This window comes from Phragmites australis, chromosome 24, assembly GCF_958298935.1.
Source record: "Phragmites australis chromosome 24, lpPhrAust1.1, whole genome shotgun sequence".
NCBI classification, from domain to species: domain Eukaryota; kingdom Viridiplantae; phylum Streptophyta; class Magnoliopsida; order Poales; family Poaceae; genus Phragmites; species Phragmites australis.
In genome coordinates this window covers 13,054,345-13,081,521 of record NC_084944.1, presented here as the reverse complement: position 1 = coordinate 13,081,521, position 27,177 = coordinate 13,054,345, and the positions used below count along the sequence as shown (strand labels likewise).

Sequence of the window (27,177 nt, the reverse complement as noted above, 5' to 3'; positions counted from 1 at the left end):
CTCGCACTCCCTCGTAGCTCACCACTGCTCACTGAGCTCACTGAGGCAAGCAATACTCCTCTCTCTCCCTTTCTCTCTCTCGCATTCTCTCTGTGCTTCCCTTCCGATGGTACCACCATCGATCTGCCGACCACGAGCTGCCACCAACTAAATGAACCCATGGAGAGCTTCACCGAGCCTAACTCCACCTCTATAGCCCCTCTGTCTAGCGTCTTCGCCCCTCTCCTGAGCTTGCACCATGCTGCCATGGCCGCTGCACCTCCTCTCCCATCGTTGGCCGCTGTCAATGTCTCATCGGCCAAACCAAGAACGGATACCCCTTCCCCACACCACACACATGCTCCCAAAACCCATAATCTTGAGCCATCCACTCTCCGTGTGTTTCCCCTATCAATCGTCGGCACTCCCAACAACGGTGAGGCATTAATACTGACCCAGCCATTGACATCGATGAAATGCCCCCTCACCAGCTCTTTTGTACCGAGGCAAACACCCTGGCCCATATCTTGTTCCAATCCGAGGCCTGTAGCCGCCGTCGGTGAGCTCTCCAGAGAGCTACCGCCGTGGGCAGCTCATGCTGCCCAGCCAAGGCGTCGTCCTCCGCCGTCTCCTTGCCATCTCTCACCATCCCCTCTCTCTTTGTGTGTGTAATCCGAAAAATGGGCCCGGCTGTAACGCCGTCTCCACCGGCCTTCACCCCCCTCCTAGGCCGAGTTGGGCTACCTCGGCCCAACAACATCCCAGCATCAGCCAGCCCAGTGGCCTAAGGAGCCCAGCCCAACATAGTTTCAGCCTGAATGAACAGTTCCATAGCACAATGCCATTTCTCTTTTTCCCTAAAATCCAATTTCCAAGGAATATTCTAGGAAATATTCCCCCTTTTTCTTTTTCTTGAATTTAACTCCCGACCAACTTCCGAAGCCCATATCTCCTCCGTCTCAACTCCGATTCCAACAATTCTTCCATTGATATTCATATAAATTCAAGCTCTATCTATTCATACCAATTTCTATTTATTTCAAATTTATTTATAGTTTATTTATATTTATTTGTGTGTTGTACTGTTGTATGTGTGCCGTGTTCTAGAAATCGAAGAGTTCGAGGAGGAGGAGGAGCCGAGAACGCAAGATTTCAAGCAAGACCCTCTCGAGAACTTCAGCAAAGGTAAGTCTCAATATATTTCCCTTTTGATCATATTGAACCCCGTTTTATCACCACAACCTATAGCAGTCGTTTTTCACAGATTAATTGCATAAAGTATTACGTAATGGCATAATTTAAACTGTTGATCTAGTTATGACCTACTATACATTAGCCAGCCTCTTTGTTACTATCCTGAATATAATCTTGATAAACTTAGGATATTCGTCTCAGCTACTTTAATTACGCTAAGACAATTACCTTGATAATATTATGCTTAGGACTGTATACTTTGATGTTACTTCATGTGTAATCACTGTTAGTTTTGTGAAATGGACGAAACTTAGTGCTTTGAGTTGTGGGATGGGAAAACTTGTTGGAAATTGATAACAATCGAGAACTGGTTAGAGCTGAGGCAAATTAAGGTTCCGTTGGGAACGCCTTAGGAGTTGAAGCTCTGCCTGTGTGGCAGTCTTCGTGAGGAGAGCTGCTTGTGTGGCACACTCCATGAGGAGATTTTGCCTTGTCATGTTTAAGGACTGAGTTGATGTGACATCCTACCTAGTTTTCATAGTGTAGCCACTCGACCCTGTATGTGGCAGGGCTTAGTCTAAACCCTGCCAACTAGTCAACTTGTTGTCCAGAGGCAGTTGTGCAATGGGATACTATGGAGCAGGTGCAAGTAGGTGCATGCTTGGTGACCCGGTAGGAGGCCTAGTTAAAGGTTAGGAACCCCTTGTTAGCTCCCGTAGGCGGCTAGTGAGATGATGTTGTTGTGAGAAATGGCTTTGTTGAGTCGCATTACCACAACGGTGGTATGTGCTAAACTCAGCTTGTGGGTAAAGTGTATCACTCTGTAGAGGTTAAACTATTTGAATAGCCGTGTCCACAGTCATGGATGAACTATGGTTCGGTCACGGTAACTAGTTTGGTTTGCATGTGTTTTCTTAGTGAGCGTGTGGGCAAGGTGTGCCTGTTTTTGAAAAATAGGTCTGGCAGTGTGCCATGGGTTGTTGTGGACGGGGTGTCCAGCAACATTAAAACTTGTGCCTTGATGACTTTGCACCACGAATGAACCCCTCTTCATTTAAGAATATTGATATGACGCTTTCACAAAAATGCTTCATGAAAACTACCCCCTTGCATGTGTAAACTTAGCATTGCCGCAAAGATTAACCTTACATCTTATTCCTTGTCGATATCATATGCATGTATTTATACCCCTACCGTAGGGCAAGGGTTGGAACTTGCTGAGTAAGTTTGTCCTCACTCTTGCTTGTGCTTTCAGAGAACAATATGGACTTCACTGAAGTAGACGATGAGGCTGACAAGTAGGTCTCGGTTGCGTCCGCCCCCGAGTTGCCTGTGGAGTGGCATGCCTTCATGCTATTCCTACTGTGCACTCTAATAACATGGATTCTATTGATCGCAGGAATCCTTTATGTATTTTTGGTATGGTGGATCCTTCTCACCACTCTCTGTATTGTATGACTGTGGTATTATCTATTGTAAGACTCTTGTTTACCAGCGACTGATCCGGAGACTGGTAATAATAGTTTTAAGCACCAGAGGTAACCAGGGGTGCTTCAACGTGCTACTACCGTGATAGCTCAAGATAACGATGATGACGATGATTCCATGCCACAACGACCCCTCCCTTCGAGGCCTTCATCCTCGGAGGACATTGATAACCCTAAAAATGATGGTGAATTTGCTGGTACCCATCCTTACAACTTTGCCTCACCACCTCGGAGATGACAACCATCTTATCCTGATAGCATTGACTGGCACAGCTAACAATCTTCCGCTAATTTGCGTCGCCATTTTCCTCTGCCATCTTGAGATGATCTAGGTATTCAATATCTATCTACTAATAACTATGTAATTGCTAGCCACGACTATTTCTTTTGTTTACATTTCCATTTCATTAGTTTAGTTCGATGGGTATATGGTTACTGTCTTATATTAACATACTATGTTATGAACTATTTATGAACTTTATGTCTAATCAATGTGATGGTAAGTTTATTATATTAATGTACTATCCAATCACAACAGAGCTTTAAACATGAAATGACAACACCTCTGTCGTGAGTCTGGATTTAGACATGAAGTGACCACACGACTCAACTTTAACCATAAAATGACAGCATATCCTGACACAGGCTGTAGGCATGAAGTGACCATATAGCAGAACTTTAATTATAAATTAAATGACAAAACCTCTACCTTGACACAGGAAATTTCTACCTAGCATCAATGCCACAACTTTTCTATCTTTCACAGGGAATCCTATGCTCTATCCCCCAGCCAAGCCCATGCACTTAGTCTATGCACTAGCCCTCAGCCATCATAAATAACCCCACCCTCATTTATGGATAGACCACTCCTTCCTCAACTCTCTCAACTGTAATATCTTTCTCAGCTCCACCAAGCTCACCCAAGAAACATTGAGGGATTTTCATCCCAGGGGGACGAACTATCGATGTGCTTCTGTGGTGACTCTTATAGGCTTCATGAGTCCTAGAACATCCCCTACACCTATGGCCTATACTTATTTATGTGTGTCAACTACCAATATGGTAAGTCTCAATATGGACCGTATAAGTACCCACCGGTATAGTGACATAGATCACTAATGTGGCACTTTCCATACGATTTCATGCACTGTTTTACTAATATCACATCTTATTTCATTGGTCCAGCTTCCTTCACCTATCTGTGACTTCATGGAATGGCTCGACATGGAGCAAAATAAAGATCAGAAGTGGTGGGTCGTTATGATCATGCGGTGGAGGATAGAAGCGTACGAACGCCGAGAGTACAAGCAACAACAAGACGAACTACAACTGAAGTGGCAGAATGATGAGCGCATAATGAAGGCAACAGAGGCGCTCGCCGTGGCTCAAGCACGTGAAGCAGAGAGGGCAAGGAAGCGGGAGAGGGTTCGTCGTGCTAATGCGGGTGGCCCCAATACCCTGAGAAAGGGCAAATATCCTAGGTGCACTTAGTAGAGAGCATCTACTGTAACCTGGCATATTTTTATTCACTAAAGCATGTTAGGATTAGCAGCGGCACGCTATTAGGTTAGTATTTAGGCGTACCGTACATGCCAATATTTGTTGTCGTCGTGTCTTTATGGTTAGGATCTATTCGCGCAGCAATGACAAACCCCGTATCCCATGTAATGTTTGTCAACGTAGATAACCTTTGTGCCGGGTTTTATGCTAATAGTGCTTCACAACTATAATTGTTCAAAATATTATATTTTGTATCCTCCCAAAATTACGTAACTAAAAAAATTACTCATACAAGTTTACATCAAATAAATAAACAAATATCGACAAATTTACATCGATCCAAAATTTCCAAAAAAAAACTACTCTGCGATGCTGTTTTGACCACTTTTTTCGCAACTAACATTTTTCACCGAATGAATATGCACGATATTTCAAATTGGCGTACACAAAAATTAAATTAAAAAAATTCCACGTGGTGGGGCTAACCGCTCTCTCAGAGGACGGTAAGGGGCGCTGCACGGCGGACGCTCGGGGTGGGGCCTACCCGCCCACTGAGAGGGCGGTAAAGGCCTCCGGTGCTATGTTACCATTCTTACCACCCTCTGAAAGGGCTGCAACCCTTTAAGAGGACGGTAAACGTCTATTTATATAAATATTGCTATCAAGAGTCTATTTATTTAAATATTAATGACAAAAAATATAAAAATAAAAATAAAACTCGAAGAGCTATAGAGGACCCTGGAGAGGGTTCAAGTTAGAGAATGCACTAAGGGCCCATTTAGTTATCTGTATGGCTCAGTTTGGTTCGTATCAAGTGAGTCAGGCTGAGTTTAGTTAGACTGGGGATATGTAATAGGATTTGTTTGGTTGGTTGTATGGGTTTAGCTTGGTTGAAAAGAGATTGTGTTTGGTTGTACGTATGAGTATATGTTGCATGTGATTCAAATAAATTAAAATATACAAAAATTAATTATGCAGCATTTTGGATGAATTTGTGCATGTTTGAATTTATTTTAATTTAAACTGAATTAAAAAGAAAATATCATATGAAATGGTCAAATACATATAAATAGAGTATTAAAAAACTCACGTTTTCACCAAATAACCTAGAGTTGAATTTTTTTATAAATTAGTATATCATATGATAATAATATTAGTGAAATTTCCCTAATTTTTAATAATTTATTTGAGTATAAAAAATTGCTAGAATTTATAAAAGTAGATTTTTTAGAGAATTTTAATTAAATATCGGCTTAGGTTTTTTTATCAAACCAATTAAAATATGTTACTAGTGAGCCTGGCCAGAGCGCTCCGGCTGCATGATCAAAGTCGGACTCAAGCGCTCGACCAGACAACTGAACACGCGGAGTTGCATCCGCACGACCTAGCCGAGCGCTCGACCATCTCCAACCATATTCCCTTCATTTCGTTCCCTTCCCGATTCTCTTCCCCATTCTCATTCCCTTTATTTCCTCTCATCTCCAACAGCTTCCCTTCGAGGGGAATCGTGAAGGGAAAGGAGAGAGAATCCTGTTTGGGAGGGAATGACCTTGGGAATCCCTTTGTGATGAGAACCGTGAAGGGAAATCGTTAGAGCGCTGAAGGGAACGAAAATCCCATCGTGAAGGGATTCTGGACCCTGAAGGGAAACCATTATATTCCCTTCATTTTGTTCCTTTCTCGATTCCCTTCCCCGTTTCTATTCTCTTTATTTTCTCTCATCTCCAATAGCTTCACTTCGAGTGGAATCGCGAAGGGAAATGAGAGATAATCCCGTTCTAAAGGGAATGATCCTGGGAATCCCTTCGTGATGAGAATCGTGAAGAGAAACCGTTGGAACGTTGAAAAAAATAAAAATCCCTTTACAACGGAAATTTAGATCATGAAGGAAACCTTGACCATGTTAAGGGATGTCGCTAGACTCCCCGGGACATTAGAGGATCTTGGTGTGAAGGTGTCAGATCAACCTACCTCCGCCGACAATGTTGCAAGTAATCTTTCTTGGTGGAGCGAAGCTGGGACAACCCTCAACCAGAGCACATGCGTTTTTCGAGATTTCTGTGTGCAAGCCGCTTGGAGAGGTGCTTTTGGCTTTCGGAAGAGGGCTATTTGTACATATTTCAATACCTTTGTCAAAGATGACTTCGCCATCCCTGAAGATGCTCCGGAGTTCGACGCATCAACTCGAAGATCTGGCCGGACATCCCAACTTTCTATGAAAAGTTCTAGGATCCCCGAGGTCATGCCTTTGCCTTTGCGGATCAAAAATTGTTTTCAACCGACTCCTCATCTGGCCCCTTTTCTTTGAGGAGCCCCAAATCTCCTCCCTCACCCCTCACATCTATCGACCCCTCATCCGCGGCTGGCTCACCGCGCCCACGCATGGCCCCCTCCTGCGCTGTTGCGCTGCCCCGCACCCACCCGCCTGTGCTGCACCGTTGTCCCCGCACCCACCCGCCTGCGCTGCGCCGTTGCCCCCGCACCTGCCCACCCATGCCGTGGAGGCGTGGAGAGAGGGAGCTTGGGGAGAGGGAGGTCAGGGAGAGAGAAGGAGCGGGGAGAGAGAGTGAGGTCGGGCTGACGTGGGGAGAGATGCTCTGGAGAGAGAGGAGCTGGGGGGGGAGAGAGTTCCAAGATAGGGGTCAAATATGAGGGGTTAGTTGGAATGCACTGAGAAATAAAAGTGAAATCTGAATGAAAAACCCTAAATAAAAAAAATAAAGGACCAAATATGAGTAACCAGTTAGAAATGCCCTTATCGACGAGTTTAAAGCAAGACGTCAGGATCTTTTGAGTAATGTACATGTTTTTATGAATATAAGATGGCATTCTGCTCTATGCAAGCTTCGTGTTTTTTATACTATTTTTGGTGTCTTCGTAGGGGCGGAGCATCGTGGCTGTTAGCTTTTCCGAGAAGCAGCCGGCGATGTAACTGCTAGCAGGGATAAACTAACTTAGAGCATCTTCACGGGTGCAGCCAAATTGTACCCTTTATATTTTTATATGAAGTGTCATATAAAAAATTACTTCTCTATATATTCACACTTCAAGAGACTATCTATATTTTACCATTTATATTTTACTCTCCTATCTTTTAATAATATCTTGTAACTAACTATATATTTGTAACGACAATAGTTCCAACACCTATATATGCAAGTCTATTTGATATTCCTATTTATATCTCCTTATCCATATATCCGTGTCTCCTCTACCGCATCGCAATGAGTCATCACAACCCGTCCAGCAAATGCTCTTAGATTTGTCGTCGTCCTGATCTGACGATTATGAACTCATTATTGCTACAACATTCGTAGCAGACAATAAATATTAGCAATTGAATGCTCCATGTCATGGAGAAGTGAAGTGTTTTAATTTTGGGTCACTGCTTTTATACAACAAATAATTTATACATAATAAAAATTTATACAACAAATAGTTCATACATTATAAAAATTCATACAACAAATAGTTCATACATCATAAAAATTCATACAATAAATAGCTCATACATCGTAAAAGTGAAAGCAAAGAGAGAAAATTTTGATGTCAGACATCAGGTTGTTGTCAGACATTTTGTTTGTTGAGGAAATTTGTGTGTAACTGTGTCAAAATGGCAGAACTGAAATTTACTTGTTCTGAAAGCAAAAGGAGAGATCAACTTAAGCTACTTCACGTCCAGATTCATTGGCCTATCCTATCTGCTGTTCTAAACCATTGCATCTTCCTTACACTTTTCACCACATCAATTTTGTTCAGACATGAACATATGTTAACGTAGCTGATCTGGACATTAGAGATAACGCATACATCAAGGAGCGTATGAGTTGTATAGTTGGTAACAAACTATTGTAATCCCTATAATCAAGGAGAAAAGATACGGTAGCCCTGATCTATAAAGGGACCGACCAAAGCAACGATTGAGTTGCGGCATTCTAATCCTTTCTTTGTTACTCTTTTTCTCATGGTAACAGAGCCATATATCTTATCCATGTCTTCCTCTATGCCACAACAATCTGGAACCTCAGAAGCCGTAACATCCGGCAACATTGGAGCCATCTCCATCGGACCAATGGCTTCCTCGCCGTTGCCACCCCTCAACTTTGGCCAGTACATCAACGAGAAGCTGACTCGTGAGAATTATCTTCTCTGTAAGGCGCAAGTCATGCCCTTCCTTTATGCCGGCGGCTACATTAGCCTCATCGAAGGGACAGAGCCATGTCCTGACGGCTTGCTCACCGTGACGTCGCAAGTGCCTAATCCCTTGTATCTCCAGTGGGTGCAACGGGATCGAACTGTGTTGGGCTTCCTTCTATCGTCCCTCACAAGGGAGGTGCTCTCCCAGGTGATGCCGCTCCATACCTCCCATGAAGTGTAGAGCACCCTTTAGCAGTTGTTTTCCTCATAGCTGCATGCCAAGTTAATGCAAATCAGCATGCAATTGGCCAACCTTGAAAAAGGAGACATGACGGGTGCCGAGTATTTCCCGAAGGTGCAGAACCTGGCGGACATGATGGCTTCTATCAGCAAGCCACTCATCGATCAAGAGGTGATTGCTTACTTCCTTGCTGGACTCGAGGGTGACTATGATCCTCTGATGGCGACGGTCACTCTTCGCAATGATCCCATAGTGCTCAGTGATTTCTATGTGCACTTCCTCAACTTTGAAGCACGACTGACCGCGTGCAACAAGTTCACGCTAGGAGATGGAGCCTCGGCCAATTTTGCACGTGGCGGCATCAACCAGAACCGCGATCAAGGAGGCAACTGCAGAAATTCTGGGGTAGGGGCCATGGACGTGGTGGACGAGCCCCCACACACCATACCAATGGAAACATCTCCGGAAACTTGCGTGGCTTCAACACCAACCAGTCAAAGAGTGAGCATCAGGTGTGCTAGCTTTGAAAGAAGGTCGGCCATGATGTAGTCAAGTGTTGGCACCATTTTTGACCATTCTTTCAAGGTGGATTATCATAAGGCGAACTATAGCAACAATCTCAACTGCCACGTGGACACCAATTGGTACAACAACACAGGAGCGACAGATCACATCACCAATGATCTTGATCATATCACTGTGCGGGAGAGGTACCAAGGAAAGGAGAAAATCCATACGGCCAACAGATCTGGTATGTCTATAATTCATATTGGTAATTCTTAGCTACATACATCACATAAGCCACTCAAGATTAACAACATTCTTCATGCTCCAGAAGCCACCAAACATCTCTTGTCTGTTCATCGATTTACTCATGATAATGATGTCTCTTTTGAATTTGATCCTAACTTTTTTTTGTTGTTGTCAAGGATCGGGCCACGAGGATCCCTCTTCTACACGGTAGATGTGAAACCGGCCTATCCAGAACTCCATCACATGCAAACATGTTCTCGCCACCGTGAAGCCTTCAGCTAATTAGTGGCATCGCCGCTCACGACACCCATCTTTTACCATTGTTAGTCAGATTCTTCAATCAAATAATTTGCCTTGCTCAAGTAAACTCATTAGCTCCACCGTGTGTGATGCTTGTCAATTGGCCAAAAGCCGTCAATTGTGTTTTTACGATTCAAGTTTTTTTCTACTGCTCCTCTTGAACTGATTTATTCGGATGTTTGGGGTCCAGCAATTCCATCTGCACAAGGCTTTAAGTATTATTTTAGTTTCATTGATTCATATAGTCACTACACATGGCTTTATCTCCTCAAACAAAAATCTGATGTTGCACATGTATTCAAGTTGAGCAGTCACTTGACAAGAAAATTCTTTGCTTTCAAAGTGACTCGGGAGGTGAGTATCAGAAGCTTAATTCATGTTCAAGGACCTTGGCATTCGACATCGGGTGTCATGTCCTCACACCTATCAGCAGAATGGGGTGGCTAAAAGAAAACATCATCATATCGTGGAAAATGGTCTCGCCCTCCTTGCTCATTCTAGTGTCCCCCTTCAGTTTTGGGATGCGGCCTTTCTTACAACTTGTTATCTTTTAAATTGTCTTCCGTCGTGAACCATTTCAAATAACACTCCCATCAAACGACTCTTTAACACAGATCCTGATTATCAATCCCTGAAAGCATTCGGTTGTGCATGTTGGCCCAATTTACGTCTCATACAATGCCCGTAAACTATCATACGAATCCCAACAATGTGTTTTCTTGAGCTATAGCAACATGCACAAGGGTTTCAAATGCTTGCATGTACCCACTGGACATGTGTATATCTCTTGAGATGTTGTCTTTGATGAGACTGTCTTCCCATTCTCCACCTCGGCTACCTTCATTATTTCCTTGGCATTGAAGTCTGACCGGATCCAGAGGGGTCACTCTCTCTCAACAAAAGTATGTTCAAGATTTGCTTCAACGCAAAAACATGCAACTACACCAATGAGCAGTTCAAAAAAGCTATCCAAGCACCTGGGAAATCCTTTGTCACCATCGGACGTTACAAGATATCGTAGTGTTGTTGGTGCTTTGCAGCACCTCACCATCACATGTCCAGACATTGCCTTTATAGTTAACAAGGTGTGTCAATATCTTCAGGAATTGATAGATTGTCATTGGAGTGCGATGAAGCGAAGACTTTGCTATCTTCAGCATATCCGGGTAGATGGTCTTAAGATACATCGTTCAGGCTCGATGTTGATCAGTGGCTTATCTGACGCAGACTGGGCTGGATGTGTTGATGATCGATGATCCAGTAGAGGGTTTGCATTCTTTCTTGGTGTCAATCTGATATCATGGAGCGCAAAAAAACAAGCCACTGTCTCTCGCTCTAGCATTGAATCAGAATACAAGGCACTCACCAATGCTACTGCTGAGATAGTATGGGTGCAATCAATCCTTGGTGAACATGGAGTATCGATGCCTCGTGCGCCTTCACTTTGGTGTGATAATCTGGGAGCAACATAATTGTCGGCAAACCCAGTGTTCCATGGTAGAAAAAACACATCGAGGTAGACTTTCATTTTGTCCAGGAGCGAGTGGCTCGCAAGGCGTTAGACATCAGGTTCATCACATCCAAAGATCAACTAGAAGATATATTTACAAAAGCTCTACCGTTGACTTGTTCAGAAAGCTATGGTTCAATCTCAACTTGGTTCCAGGGAAGTTGTGATTGAGGGGGATGTTAACGTAGCTGATCTAGACGTTAGAGATAGTGTGTACATCAAGGAGAGTATGAGTTGTATAGTTGGTACCAAACTACTGTGATCCCTATAATCAAGGAAAAATTGTATGGCAACCGTGATCTATAAAGGGTACGACCAAAGCAACAATTGAGTTGCAGCATTCAAATCCGTTCTTTGTTACTCCTTTTCTCAACAGACACACGAGAAATTCAGTTTGTCGTCAGAAACTACGCTATTACAACATCAACGAACTATGAGGAACAATCCAAACAATATTCTAATTAATCATTAAGTCGATTATTTTCTTAATCACGACCTCAATGATTAATCAGAACACTGCTCCAGTAGTCCCGGCACGTGTTTTGTGCCCAAGATCGGAAAGCATGCATTCCAACATGGAACATCACAACAAAAATTAAAAAAGAGCGAGTAATTAACATTATATTACAAGTTCTTAAGCATGCACAAAGTTATTACAGATTATGGCAAAAGAGAGATAGGAGGAGACTAAAACATGCTCAATTTCTAACCAACAAAAGAAACTACGCAGCGAAAGACTAAAAACTATACAATAAAAGAAGGATGGAGCCATATACTCTTAGGCTCCATCACAAAAACACGAACTCTGAGAGAAGGATGCACTACTCATTCCCGCCACTCACATTGACGGGCATGAAGTAACCAAAGACCAACTCCTCCTCGACGGTAACACCCGAAAAGCAACATAAGTACGAAGGTACTCGCAAGACTTACTCCATAATAGGCACGCATAAATAGCCGACTCCAAGGATTATGAATTTGGATGTTAGCAAGAATACGACCACATGGTTAAGTAAATTTACGTGCAAAAGTGAAATTTGACATAAACATGTGTGAGCAACAATACTAGATCAAAGTAATAAACTAGTCCATAAACGTCGACTGAACATAACGGAAATGGAAACCATGGTAGTAACATCTGTGATGAACCATCTAAACATCTCAACCATATCAATCCACATTCGTAACTCTACGATGGCTGCAAATGGACAAAAGCATGCTTACGATCGAGAGCACGGCATCAAAATGTTTTTACGCCCTGCAGGGGGTACTACTTTACCTACACGACTTGAGGACCATACGACCTGCATGACCACACAGGTCCATACAAGGGGTACTCATGTCAACCTTTTCCAATAAGCCCTTGCCGTTTGATTATACGCCGATAGGTGCGGGGGCCATCCATAATTACTCTCAAAGCAAACTGGATACCCAACCGGCCACATACCCGACACCATCGACCCGCACATCAAAAAGCCACAACATAAGGGTAATCAGCTTATCGTTCCTATATGTGACATATAGTAAGCACGGAAAGTGCTAAAGCCAACTGCAACAATGATCAGTGCTTAAACGATGCAAGTGGTCTACGGTGTCTGGGTTCCTCTCCCGACCTACCTAGGGGAACTCCACATCCGGGCAGGAGAAACACCCCTAACATCGTCCACATCTCGACTCATCCTCACCACTCATCCATCCAACACCATCAACCCATCATTGTGATCATAGTGTAAGTAATTAGGTATATGCTCATGAATGATGAAACATTTCACCGCTCGACTTCTACCGAAGAACCTAAGCATGGCTAAGAAATTTAGTTAACCTTTGAATTAGACATCATCAAGTTAAAGCCCGGGTACAAGGATATGGAATTCCAATACTCAAGATGGGGAAAGTAATGCATAAATATAGGTTCTACCCATACCAAACCCAACAACAACTCGAACTTATGCACAACATACACAAATAATATTTATCAATTTATATCATACGAGATCTAAATTATTGTGAGAAGTATGCTTAGATGCTTGTCTTGCTGCTCAGGTGACCGCCTAATGCTACCCGCACAACACTCATAGAATTCCAATAGATCGGCGTCGTCTTCAACCACGGTTGTGACACGTTCCGGTTTTTCATTCACTAAAAAAGTACGTGTGCAATGATGAGCATGAATGAAATGCACAATGTATGCTACAACATGCATAATAACAACCTAAAGGTGTAAGACTGCTGCAAGAGTTCATCTTGCTCCAGCAAATACGGCGAGAATTTTTTCTAAGGAGGACACTCAAGCTTGGAGATGAAGTTTGAGAGAAAGGAACATCACGAGTATATTGATGGTATGAAATGCACAATGTATGCTACAACACGCATAACAACAATCTAAAGGTGTAGACTGCTGGAGCAAGATGAACTCTTGAGCAAGAGTTCGTCTTGCTCCAGCAAATACGGCGAGAATTTTTTCTAAGGAGGAGACTCAAGCTTGGAGACGAAGTTTGAGAGGAAAGAACACCACGAGTATATTGATGGTAGGAAAATGGATCGATCTGGGGAGAGAATCACATGTTTGCTGTGATTCGTGCTCTGTGTCCGTCCCCTTGCCCAGAGGACCATGGCCTCCTATTTATAGGGCCATGCGTAGCTTGGCGTACAAGTTATCATACTGTATAAATATCCAGGATCTGGCCAAATTACTGAGTCTTATCCCGGAAGACTACCTTCTATCCTGTCGGGAGAAAAATATCCACCGTGGTAATTATCGTGGTGCCTGCCCCCTGAAGGGGACAAGCCGATCGCCAATTGCGGCCCAGCGGCGCACCTCCAGGGATGTCAGGATAGGTACCATCATGCTGGGGTGTCAGAGTGGCATCCACTAGCCTAGGCATTAAATGTCGGTTACTTCCTCGCAGGCAAAGTACGACTGGTTCTTGCTTTTTGGCAGATCTTTCCTGAGGACTGATGCGTCACCCAGGAACCTCTGGGAAGCTAGCCCGAGCAGTGGGAGGTCGAAGCCTCGGGGACCGGGCCTTCAGAAGGCAAAGCTCCGGAAGGCCAAGGCTTCGGAAGGGGGAGGCTCCAGGAGGCCGAAGCCTCGGAGACCGAACCTTCGGTAGGCTGAGCTCCGGAAGGCCGGTGCTTCGGAAGGCGGGAACATGCTCAACCTTTGGGAGGATGAGCTAATTAAACCAAGGGGCCATCGGAGGTCCTTAATAACGACCCCCAACATAGACATACATAGGAATAACGAAACTTACGATCTAAACAATGCCAAAAAAGTAACAGGAGGTCGAAGACTCCGGTTTCTGGAACCTCCGAGCTATCCTCCGGGTTGGGTTCTCGGTTAGCCATTTTCTAATTAACTCAGAACCTTCGAGTCGAGTCTGGATACTCTGGGTTGGGCTGGACACTTCGGACGAGGCTCCGAGTAAGGCGCTCGATTAAAAGCACCACGAACTACCCAGACCCTCTGGGTTAATCCGAACTATCCGGCTTGGGCGTATTATCCGGTTTAGGTTCCAGGCGAGGGTCCTCGGCCAATTCAGCTTGACTAACCGGGAACTTTCGGATGGTACCCAGAATATCCGAGTTAGGCAGACTTAGAGTTTCGCGATGATTTTCCTCGGCCAAGTCTACTCGCATGTTAAATCCATCCTACATAATCATGCATATGTACTGCACAAGTGGTTCTAGACTCAATTTGGATCCTAAACTGCCATGGTTCCCGAGGACAATTCAATGGGGTTTCTTCGGATTTACCCGAACTTTCCGGGTTAATCCGAATTATTCGGGTTGTCTAGAGAGGCTACTTCAAGGGAATTTCTCGACCGATTTGATTTACGAGCCTCTCCAAACAAAAAGGGGACATATTTGAGATAGTTTATAGAGTCTAGAACTCACTCACCAACCTAGCAACACGATTTCTAACCCAAATCTCACTTAAATCCTTATTTTAGCTCCAAAGCTCAAGAATTCAAGAACTCACAACTTTAGCTCCAAACTCAAAATCGACCAACCAAATCATGCATTCTTGCCATGAGAAGCTTAATGGACTTACCCACGGTGCTTGTGGAGATTGGTGACCATCGGGGGATGGAGGAAATGTCACACCCAGTTATTCAAAAGAATCACCAGGTGCAATCTACATGTATGCCAGGATCAATTTCATCATACATGCGGTGACATAATAAGCGATATATAGTTCTATATCGAACAAAACAACTTTATTGAAATATATACCAGAGTTTTTAAACAGCAGCGGAAGAACAAGAGGAAACTCCAACGATAGCTTCAGGGCACACCACAGGCAATCGACTGGGGGCAACGCGACCTTAGACGCTCTATCGTCATATAGCCTTTAGCTTCCTTGATCTTGATGAGGTCTTCTCTAACTGAGCAACATTTATTATTGAAAATAGCAAGTGTGAGTCATCTTGTACTCTGCAAGTGTAGGAAGGCATGACATGGGGCTTAAGTCAAGAAAAGGTTACACAGTGGTTTACTGCACTAAGCAACCTTAACCTATAATGCCAAGAAACAGGCATCCTATTTACTAAGTGTGAAGACACAACTTAAATAAGAGAAACAGCTCATCAGATTCCATCTGACTACCAAACTCACCAGATATTCTATATCCGGCTACCAAAACCCACTAGGTAATCCCATTACCTGGTTACCCGACCATCCATACCAGAACCCTGATCCCAACTAATCAAGAAGAAGTCCAAGCCACTCTTGACCGTGAGCACGGCTGATCAATCAGTTTGATACTCTGCAGAGTTTGCCCATCTTTCCCCACGGGTCGTGATTTCATCACCCGCATTACCAGGTGACAGTCTCCATGTTGCCGTGTTGATCAGGCACTTACAAACTCCTAAGGTATGCGCCAGGAGATCACTACAAGACTTTTACAAAGCTCCCGCCGACCTGTAAGCACCCACTGAGATTTCACCGCTAACAGACGATTACATCGCTGCAGAAGCCCCCTCTTGTGCCACTCAACCGTCCAAATAGTGCTCACAGAATCAGAGGGTAGCTAATTAATTGGCCAGGCCGTACCCATATAGGCCCTGTGGATGGTTACCGTTTTAGCTTGGTTACATGTTCAAAAACCGGTCCTTAAGACCCCACACAGGAACAATCACAAACTTGTTGTAAAGCACCATCTCGAACCAACCATCTTGTAGGATCCCTATACCATGTTGCTACCAGATCATCATTACCCGATTTCTTCTTACATAGTTCATTAGTCAATATTGACATTTCCCCAACTTATGATTGCACTAGCAAAAACTACCCATTTTACCCCATGATCCATCAACATCGACAAGGAATTGTTATACAAAACTAGTAAACCCTAAAGTGGGATTCCGTTTAGACAAGCATGCAATTGAAGGATAAAACTACACATGAATCCTAAAACAAGGGCAAAATGTTCAAGGACACTTGCCTGGCTGCTGCTCAGTTATCTTCGTAAACTCGGTTCTGGCATATCTCGAAGTCTCGACCTTGTAGCTCACTGAACCTTGAATTGTTGCTCTTGGAGATCCACCTACTACTTCAGAACGTAGTTGTCTACTCGCAGGAACAATTGACAAAAGAGAAAACACAAACAACTAAGAACATACATCAAACAGAGGTATCACATCATAAAAACTCTATGGTTGGATAGGATACGAGATTAGACGAATTTACGTAGTGCTGCTTGGAATTGAATGAAATTCGCTGAACAAGATTTGAAATGATAACTTGTATTTGAATTGAAATGATTGGAAATCGTACAGGGAAGAATGAAGCGATAGAAATTAGGGTTCGTATACAATGATAAAAAGATTAACAGATCGACTGTTGAATGAGATCCAAAAGCTAAAATATTGTTCAATATATCGAATCCATAATTTGCTATGCGATGACATGGGGCCCACATGTCATCGTATGCTAATGTGAATTCAATTGTTAAATAATATCTTAATTTTATAGGGTCCTAAATGATAATGAACATATAGGACTAGATATTACGGATAGCATAAATGTAGATGAGTTTGCATGGAGAAGAACCTAGTGAAAAGGATTAATCGATCACACGAAATGCCGGTAAGATGGATCAATCATGACAAACGGGGTTGATTTGGATCCTTGTACGGGAAACGACGGAGGACTGGTTGACTGATGACACCTATGATCTGCATGATACTATTTATTTTAGTATTTTAGACCCATATTGAGACATGACGCGTAGGACCCAAGTACGAGCAGGTGGGTTCAAAGCATGAGCTATTATCTTACATGGCAATGCTCATGAGTCTAACTACTAAAACAATACATAGCATTTGCGAGATCTAAATTCCGCAAAAGGATATCAACTAAAGAAATGCTAGGATGCAACCTAATACAATGTTTTAATACAATAATTTCATATTGTGCAATGACATGTGGGTCCGCTTGGTTTAGACGTGGACCTATCTGTCAAGGCAATCAAATATGAAGTTATTTATTTAAACAATGCCTATCAATTGCATAGCCACAAACTACCGACTAGGAGTATAAATATTTGAGTGGATAGCTATAGATGTGGCATGAACAAATGAGACGGCAATTTGGATCAAAATTCGATGAAAATAATCTGATAGGTGAAGTTGTATTTGTGCTGATTGGACTGAAACAGAATTAAAGCTACAATATAGGGGCTAGCTTAAAAGAATTCTAAGGAATAATCAAAGGAACTAAGAAAGAAAGAAAAGAGAGGGGGTTTCTAAGAAACTTCATGAGGTGGGAGGGCTATTTTGTATACATAAAAACTTGCAGGGGGTTATGCTGGAAAATACCTTTCTTCTACCTTCATATTACACATGCACGCATAGCATGTATGCTGCCATGGCTGCAGCGATGAGCTCCGGCCAGCGGTGCATCAGCCAGCCGGCAGAGAGGAGGGGGGCTCGGCGGTGACTTTCTCGGCCATCTCCTCCGAAGGGCAGCATCGGACGGCAGGGCGTGCAACACGCAGCGGCACGGGGCCAAGGTCTGCGCGCGGCTGCTGGGGACGCACGGCAGTGGGGCAGCGGCACGGCAGGGACGCGACACGCCTAGGTGCGGCCTCACCCTCAGCTTGCAGCAGCGCGTGTAGTCGAAGGTGGCCTCAGCTTGATCGGATACGGAGCGACGTTGGTGGCGTAGATCGGGTGCGGCAGCGCATGGTCGGAGGAGACGGAGTTGTCGGCTTGTCGCTGCAGTGGGCGTGGGACTCCGGTGATTGGCAGATCAGCACCGGGGAAGGACGACGACCTCGTTTGACGGCTTCTCGGGTGATGGGGAGCTGTGCAGAAGAGTGGCGATGGCGATGTGCTCCGACGGCACCGTGAGCTTGGTGCCAGCATTCCTGGGCGGCGATTTCGCGAGGATAACTTAGGGAAAAAGCACGGTGCTCAAACAAGCCGTCGGTTTCCATCTTCGTGCTTCAGTTTCTTCGTATAATTGATGCCGAGCTTTAGTGCATGATCGTCGGTTGACATCCTAGCAACAACTCCCTTTTAATTGCAGCGGATTAGGCGGGGTGGCTACGTGTTGGAAATAATCTTGTCATTAGACTAGTGTTTAGTGAGTGTGGTTAGGTGACGTCCGTTCGGTTCGGAGCAGGCAACGAGCAAAAGCTTGCATGTAGGGAGTAGATGCATGCATGTGCACATTTGCACGGTGGCCTGGAGCCTGGAGTCCTGGAGAGATGGCCGAGTCGTGCGGCAGGGGCTTAGCTATCTTGTGTGTGAGTGCTTATTTATGCCAGTGTGATCAGCGCAGCGGAAGAGAAGCCGTAGAGCAAAATGTAGTCCCTGCGCGCGTATCTTTCCTTACGTGTTCTTGTGTGAGTAGCAAGTGCTAGTGTGTGTCCAGAGCAAGTTCTTCGTGGTTTGCTAGCTTCTTCCTTTGTATGCATGTGTTCATGTGTTCGAGTGTGTGTCGACCACCAGAGGAAAGCAAGAGAGCTTGTGCGTATGTGTTTGTGTGCTAACCTCGAGTGATTCCCATGTCAAGAGTTTGATAGAGAGGTGCTAATCGTGTGGATTAGCGCCAACACTTGGGCAGCTCAGCGCGGGTTGGCTGGGCTTGAGCCAGGCCCACACGCAGAGCCGGCTCAGCCGGTTTGGATTCGAACCAAACCGAGAGAGAGAGAGAGAGATGGATAGGTGGGGTCAGGTGGCAGTGAGACAGGGAGAAGAGGGCTGCACACGCAAGATGTTGGTTTCGGCCCAGAGAAGGGAGCCAGGTCGCGCGCTGGGCTGGCGAGGAGTAACGAGTAACAGGAGTAATTGCTATTAAAGGCAATTAAAACATCAATTTTGACTTTGAATTGAGGAGGAATAAGGAGGGGATTGATGGGGGAATTGAATGAGGACAACAGCATGCTCAAATTTGGCAATTAAATGGCACGGGTGCACATTGTGTCGGGTGGGATTGAAGGATGTCATTGTGCTGGTCTACCATATCACAATGGTGCATGATTGCATGCGCATGCCCATGCATGGCATTGTGCATGGAAAGGAAACGGAGGGGCAGGAAAGCGTACGTTGGAGTTTCCATCTGGAGGAGTATTGTGTAACTCGGGCATGGTTGATTCGCGTGCTGAAGTAGTCTGCTGCTTGGTCGTGAAGGAGAAAGCTAACTAGGGGCAAGAAGAGAGAAAGGAAACAGAATGGTGAGGGAAAAGAAAGGAAAGGAATAGCAGCAATGCGCTTGATGGATTTTCAAAGGAGCAGGGCCAGTAAAAGCTACAGTCAAGGCTGGTTCCTGCTGCTCTGCGATTTTGCATGTGCTTTGCCCATATAGCAAACAACAAGTAGGAAAAGAAAGCAACAACTAGGCTTGAAAATTTGTCAACGAAATTTTAGAAAGATTAGATATTCCAGGAAATAGAGAAAAAAATCTACGGATGGGGGGAGGGGTTTGGTAAGGGAAGGAAACAGGAAGAAATAAAAATACGAAACTTAGGAGCTTTGGGGAAAGGGTGTCAAAAATGGAAGAAATTGATATAGAGATTTTGGATAATATTGGAAAAAAAATAGAACAATGATTTATCCAACCTTGAAATTCCTTAACCTATTCTAATATTTTATAAATACATTTTTCATCATAGAAAACAAATTATTTTAAACTCTAAACAAAATTTTAGAAAAGATTTCAAATTTTAGGAAAAATGCTATTTTATTGTTTTAAAATGCTCACAACCCAAAATCAAAATTTTGGGATGTGACAGGAAACACTTGGAAAGAGGAAGAACACCGGTGCTCCTCGTTCTTCAATGAAGAACACCAAAACGAGTCAAAACCAGCATGAATCTTCCGGAAAAATAAAAATGAATTGGATGGATGGGTAGCCTATAAGCTCATGATCATGTGTAACACATGCTTACCACAAATCCTTCTCTTGAGGTCGAATTTTGGGGAGAGGGAGAGAGTGCTTGAGAGAGGGAGGGAGGGAAGGAGTTCTCAGCTCCTTGGGCTGGTTGGGAGCATGGGAGTGAGAGAGAGGGGGTGGGTGGGGCAGTTTCTGCCCATGAGGGAGAGAGAGGGGTGGTTGGCTCACTCTGGTGGGGCCCACGTGTTAGATAAACAAGACATTTTCAATGTGATTTATATTCTTTTCTCTCCTGAATTACCTTCTCTCATCCGATTGACTTTAAACGAATTACACTAACATTCCAAAGTAAATTGCCCCGAAATTAACCATGACACTAATGATGTTGTCGGTGAATTAGGAACCAGGGGTCCCCGAATCTCGAGGCCAGGCCAGCAATCCGCCACGTGGCGCCCTCCCGCGGGGGTCATCTCCGCAAAGGTAAAAAGGACTAAGTTCCGGGAGAGGGCGCTCGGGGCCACAAACAGTGGTCCCCGAGTACCCAAGTTCCCCGATGATCTGCGAAGACCAAGTAACCAGGAAGGGGGTGCTCGGGGAGGTGAACAGTGACCCCCAAGCACCTAAGCCCCCCGATGACCAAGAAAGCCGAGTACCGGGAAGAGAGTGCTCGGGGAGGTAAACAGTGGCCCCCGAGCACTCGGTTCCCCGAGGACCCGAACAGTCAAATCCGGGAGAGAGTGCTCGGGGAGGTGAACAGTGACTCTCGAGCACTCGGTTCCCCGAGGACCAAGAGAGGGCGTTTTCGGGAAAGAGTGCCCGGGGAGGTGAACAGTGACCCCCGAGCACTCGGTTCCCCGACGGCCCAGGAAGCCCCCGTCAGTGGCCCCCACAGAGGTCCAACGATGAGGCGTCAGCCAGTGGAAGGCCCGATGCTGCATTTAAGGGCGCGCGTGGCCTGTCACCTCCAATTGCTCCCGCCACGCTCGGTGTCAGTCCCTGCCATCCTCTGGCAGAAGGGCGTGGGGACATTTAATGCACGGGTCCCATCCCGCACCATCCGGCGTGCCTCGGGATAGCATCACGAGGCCCGAGGCGTTCCGTCTACCGTGCTGCTGTGGCAGGTGAACAAGACTGGGCGGGCACGCCGGGCCGCTCTGCGGCTGCCCGGTGGGCCCTCTCCACGGCGCCCGTTGCCAGCGCCATCATGACGACTGAAGACCGGGCGGGGGGTGCGTTTTCAACCCCTGTCACTTCGCGCAGAGACCATAATGACTGCCTTTTCCATTTATGGCGCCTTGGAACTCGTGCCCTCCCATTCGGAGCACGCCACCGCCGGCGGATATTTAAGAAGCCGACGGGCGCGAAGAAAAAGAAGAAGGAGGCAGAGATCGAGACTGAGTCTGAGTTGGTACAGATGAGCGCTCGAACTCTCTGGCGTCTGCTCAGAGATCGAAGAACACCTTCGTACAGGCATAGAAGCTGTGACCACCGAAGAACAAGAAGCCCGAGGCCCTAGGATAGACAAACATTCTTGTAACCAGCACATTCCTGAGAAACATTCTCAGGGCATTTATAGCATCCACACAGGAGTAGGGTGTAACGCGCAGTGCGGCCCGAACCTGTCTAAAAATCCCCCCAGCGCATTTACTCTTTTCCGCATTAGATCATTCCATCCCACCTGCCATCGCATTTATATCCATTTATTTCTCCAGCAAACATATTCAGAATCATCCCCCCGGCCGAATCTCTAAAAAGGGGTCCCTCAGGATCCCTGCTACAGGAGCTAACCCTCCGACAGCTGGCGCGCCAGGTAGGGGGGTTGCATCCTTCAATTTGTTTGTTTGTTTTCTCCTGCAGAAAAAATGGCGGGTGGCCATTGTCTCTGGCGCACCGGTTCCAGCTCCAGTGAGGAAATGGAGCCCCTCGCGCAGGAGGCCCTAGTCGCTGCTGCTTCCCAGCAACAGCCGCGGTCCGCACGCACGGCGTTCCCCTCCCAGGGGAACCATGGCGCTGGGCCCAGCAGGGCTGCCGCCGCCGTCCCTGGCGCACCGTCTAACCCACAGTAGGCGGCAAAAACTCCTGCCGCCAGATCCACGTCTGGACAGCACCGGGCGCCGTTGCGGCGTAGGCTCGCCTTCGGCGAGGCCAGGGGTCCTGGGAGCGCGCTGCTTGCGGTGCAAGCTCTCCTCAGGCACCCGCCAGTCCAGGCGGCGGGGAAACCCTGGAAGGCCACCGGCTCCAGGAGGTGGCCACCTTGGTCGGCACGGCTCACCGCCAGGTGCTGGCCGAGAGTTCCCGCGCCTACCTCCCACCACGGCGCAGCCAAGACTGGCCCATCATCAGGTGGCAGTCGCGTAGGCCGGGGGGCCTCCAAGCGGAGCGCTGCACCCCTTGCCACTACCGGAGCTCACGACCTCCGTTTACACCTCAACGAGCGGAGGGCCGTCGAAGACGCGCGCGTTACCCTCGAGCGCCAGCGGAAGACCCGGCATGAGGCCGAAGCCGAGGACCAGGCCTCCTCCCTGCCGGCCCACGACCTACGGGGCTCCGCGGCTCGCTGGCGTTCACAGCCTAAGGGCGCTGCCCGCGCCGCAGGGTACGGCACAGGCTGCCGTGCCTTCACCAGCAAGCTCCGTCGGGTCAAATGGCCCACCAAGTTCCGGCCAGAACTGCCGGAGAAGTACGATGGGTCCATCGACCCCGTCGAGTTCCTCCAAATCTACACCACTGCTGTCCAAGCGGCTGGCGGCAGTGAAAAGGTGATGGCCAACTATTTCCATATCGCCTTGAGGGGCTCTGCCCGCTCTTGGCTTATGAACTTACCCCCAGGATCCATCGGCTCCTGGGATGATCTCTGCCACCAGTTTGTGGCAAACATTCAGGGCACGTTCACGCGCTCCGGCCTGGAGTGCGACCTCCACGCCGTCAAGCAGCAGGAGGGGGAGACGCTGCGGCGCTTCATACAACTTTTCAGCCAGGTCCGTGACACCATCCCGCGGATAACCCCCCACGCTATTATTCTCGCGTTCCGGCAGGGCGTCCGCGACGAGCGGATGCTCGAGAAGCTGGGCACGCATGAGGTCGAAACCACCGCGAAACTCTTCGCACTGGCCGACAAGTGTGCCAAGGCGGCGGAGGCTCGGACATGGCATGTTCCGCGCCCTGAGCATCCCGTCGCCGATCAACCAGGTCCTTCCCGCTCCGACAGGCGGGAAAAGAAAAAAAGAAGGAGGCACGAGGTTGTCCCCGTCGAGCCAGCACAGGGCCCCGCCCATGGGCCGCCCCAGGAAGCCGACCACCGGCAAGCACGCCAGGCGGCCGCCGACAGACGGCCCGCGCCCGCGAGGGCTCTCCGGCTCCCGCTCCTGCAAGGACCCCCGCTCCCGCGAGGCCCGAGCCGGGGAAGTGGTGCCAGATCCACCAGACCAAGTGGCATGACCTCACGGAGTGCCGCACGGTCAAAGGCCTCATGGAGCAGCGCCAGAGGGACCGCGAGGAGCCCCGCAGGGGTGGCGACGACAGAACCGCCCCCGACAACCAAGAGCTCGGCTTCCAGGAGCCCGAGCACACCGTCGCCTTCATCGACGGAGGCGCGTACACGCCCTCCTCCCGCCGCTGCATCAAGACCATGCGGCATGAGGTGTGCTCGGCGAGCCCGAGCGAAGAGGCCGCAACGCCCCTGAAGTGGTCGGACGCCCCGATCACGTTCAGCCTGGCTGACCACCCCGCTAGTACTGTAGGCGTGGGGCGACTACCCCTCGTAGTGTCCCTCACCATATGCAACATGAAGGTCAGCAGGGTGCTAATCGACGGGGGCGCAGGCCTGAACCTTCTCTCCAGGGAGGCTTTTGAGAAGCTGCAGGTGCCCTCCAGGTGCCTAAAGCCGTCGCTCCCCTTTTACGGGGTGACACCCGGGCACTCCCTGCCCCTCGGGCAGGTCGAGCTGCCCGTGACATTCGGGAGCCGGGATAACTTCCGGACGGAGAACGTCATCTTCGACGTCGTGGAGCTTCCCCTCCCCTACAACGCCATCCTCGGGCGCCCGGCACTCGCTCGGTTCATGGTGGCCACTCACTACGCGTACCTCACGGTTAAGATGCCGGGCCCTGCGTGCCCCATCTCCGTGTCCGCCAAGACCAGCAGCGCCGTCTCCTGCGCCGAGCAGTTATACTCGGCCTTGGTCTCAGCTCGGGCTGAGGTCGAAGGTCATCCAGGGGGCCCGGGACCCTCTTCATTCAAACCCCGACTCACTGCCGACGCCTCTGTTCCTATAAAGGAGGTCGTGGTGGGCGAAGACGCTTCCCAGGTCGTCCGAATCGACGGTGACCTGGGCGGCAAATAGGAAAGCGCGCTCATCGCCTTCCTCTGGGCTAACGTCGATGTGTTTGAATGGCAGCCATCCGATATGCCCGGGATCCCTAGGGAGGTGATCGAGCACCACCTAGCTGTGCGCCCAGACGCACGGCCGGTGAAGCAAAAAGTCCGGTGGCAGGCGCCCGAGCGCCAGGAGTTCATCAGGGAGCAAGTCAGTAAGCTCCTTGACGCCAGATTCATCCGAGAAGTCCTCCACCCCGAGTGGCTGGCGAACCCAATCATCGTCCCGAAGGCCAACGGCAAGCTGCGCATGTGCGTGGACGACACCGACCTAAATAAGGCTTGCCCAAAAGATCCTTTTCCTTTACCCCGCATAGACCAGATTGTAGATGCAACCCCGGGATGTGATCTTTTATGTTTTCTAGATGCAAACTCTGGTTATCACCAAATTCGCATGGCCATAGAGGATGAAGAAAAAACTTCTTTTACCACTCCAGTGGGGACTTATTGCTATGTATCGATGCTATTTGGTTTGCGCAACGCTGGATCTTCTTTCCAGCGCGCTGTCCGCATCACCCTTGACTCGCAGGTTGGCCGCAACGTCGAGGCTTACATCGACGATCTCATGGTCAAATCCCGAGACCGCGCCACCCTGCTTGAAGATCTTGCCGAAACTTTCAACAGTCTCCGCACTACCCGCTTGAAGCTCAATCCCGAGAAGTGCGTCTTCGGGGTACCTGCGGGCAAGCTCCTCGGTTTCTTAGTCTCCGGTTGATCAATCGAGGCCAACCCAGAGAAGATCTGGGCCATCGAGCAGATGCGATCCCCGGCTCGACTCAAGGAAGTTCAGCGTCTCGCCGGCTGCATGGCGGCCCTCGGGCGCTTCATCTCCAAACTCGGGGAGCGAGGACTCCCCCTCTTCAAGCTCCAAAAGAAGACCGGTTGCTTCGACTGGACGCCGGAGGCCGAGCAGGCCTTCCGCGATCTGAAGAAATATCTCACCTCGCCGCCCGTACTGGTGGCTCCCTCCGAGGGTGAGCCACTACTGCTCTACGTCTTGGCCACTCCTCAGGTCGTGAGCATGGTACTGGTGGTAGAGCATGATGAGTGCTCAGGGCAAGGTGTTGGGTCCCATCTCCCGGCTGCCCCCAGGGACTCCCCAGTCTTCGCGACTCCTCCCGACCAGGGAGTCGAGCCCGAGCACTTGGCTCCTCCCGACCAGGGAGTCGAGCCCGAGCACCCGGCCAGCCCCGACCACGCCGCCGAGCTCGGGGGCTGTGACAGGCCCTCGGGTGAAGCCGCAGTCCGGGCTCGCTGTATACAGCGACCGGTGTACTTCGTCAGTGAAGTCATCCGAGACGCCAAGACAAGATATATTCAAGCCCAGAAGCTGCTCTACGCCGTGCTCGTTGCTTCCCGGAAGCTGCGCTACTACTTCCAGGCGTACAAGGTCTTGGTGGTTACCACGTACCCACTGGGGCCCATCCTCCGGAACCGAGAAGGCACCGGGCGCGTCGTCAAGTGGGCGGTGGAGCTGGCGGAGTTCGACCTGCACTTTGTCAGCCACCAGGCGATCAAAAGCTAGGCGCTCTCTGACTTCGTGGCAGAGTGGACGCCCGTTCCCGAGATCGACCAAGAAGAGATTTCCGCATATCCCGGGCACGATGCGCCCGGGTACTGGATTGTGCACTTCGACGGTTCCCTCACGCTGAAAGGCATGGGGGCCGGAGTGGTTCTCACCTTCCCAACGGGTGAAGAACTCCGGTACATCGTGCAGCTGCAGTTTCGAGCAACCAACAACATGGAGCAACAACAGCTGGCCTCCGGGCCGCGGTGGGCCTCGGGATTCGTCGCCTCCTGGTCAAGGGAGACTCCCAGCTGGTGGTCAACCAAGTGTCGAAAGAATACCAGTGCACGGATTCTCAAATGGCGGTGTACGTGGCAGAAGTCAGGAAGCTGGAGAGGCACTTCGACGGCCTGGAGCTGCGGTACATCTCTCGCCGCGACAACGCTCTGGCCGAAGACCTTTCTTGCCTGGCCTCTTCCCGTGCGCACGTCCCTACCGGAGTCCTTGAAGAAAGGCTCACAAGTCCTTCCATCCTGCCTGCCGAACAGGATGAAGGAGAAACCCCGAGCTTAGTTCAGGGGACCCCGGCGGTGCCCTCAGTGGGAAGCCCCGACAGGGTGCCGCCGCCCGACGAGTGCGCTGCGCTTGCTGGCTGTTCTCAAGATGCCTCGTGGATGGACGAGATCCGAGGGTACTTGAAAGAAAAGTTCCTCCCCGGGGATGATGCCTCTGCCGAAAGAATTGCTCGGCAGTCCAAACGCTATGCCATAGTAGATGGGGATCTCTACCGGCGCGACGCAGGTGGCGTCCTCCTGAAATGCATCACCCGGGCAGAAGGCGGCGAGCTTCTCGC

At 48.2% G+C, this 27,177-nt stretch overlaps 1 protein-coding gene and 1 non-coding gene across 2 annotated transcripts; both read left to right on the top strand.

Annotated features, from left to right (window-relative positions):
* Positions 1 to 8,232: 8,232 nt before the first annotated feature.
* On the top strand, positions 8,233 to 9,087 carry LOC133907194 (uncharacterized). The gene is made up of 2 exons (XM_062349214.1): positions 8,233 to 8,505; positions 8,569 to 9,087. Exons 1-2 carry the CDS (start codon positions 8,233 to 8,235, stop codon positions 9,085 to 9,087), a joined length of 792 nt encoding a protein of 263 aa, XP_062205198.1.
* Positions 8,692 to 8,830, top strand: LOC133908120 (small nucleolar RNA Z247). Its single transcript, XR_009908091.1, has one exon. It is a non-coding gene; the product is annotated as a small nucleolar RNA Z247 (small nucleolar RNA).
* Positions 9,088 to 27,177: the final 18,090 nt, after the last annotated feature.

Bases quoted from the DNA above. Each gene is read 5' to 3' on its own strand.
- LOC133907194 (XM_062349214.1), top strand. From the start codon at position 8,233: ATGGCTTCCTCGCCGTTGCCACCCCTCAACTTTGGCCAGTACATCAAC. The intron at 8,506-8,568 runs GTGATGCCGCTC...TTTTCCTCATAG, and splicing joins CAAGGGAGGTGCTCTCCCAG to CTGCATGCCAAGTTAATGCA.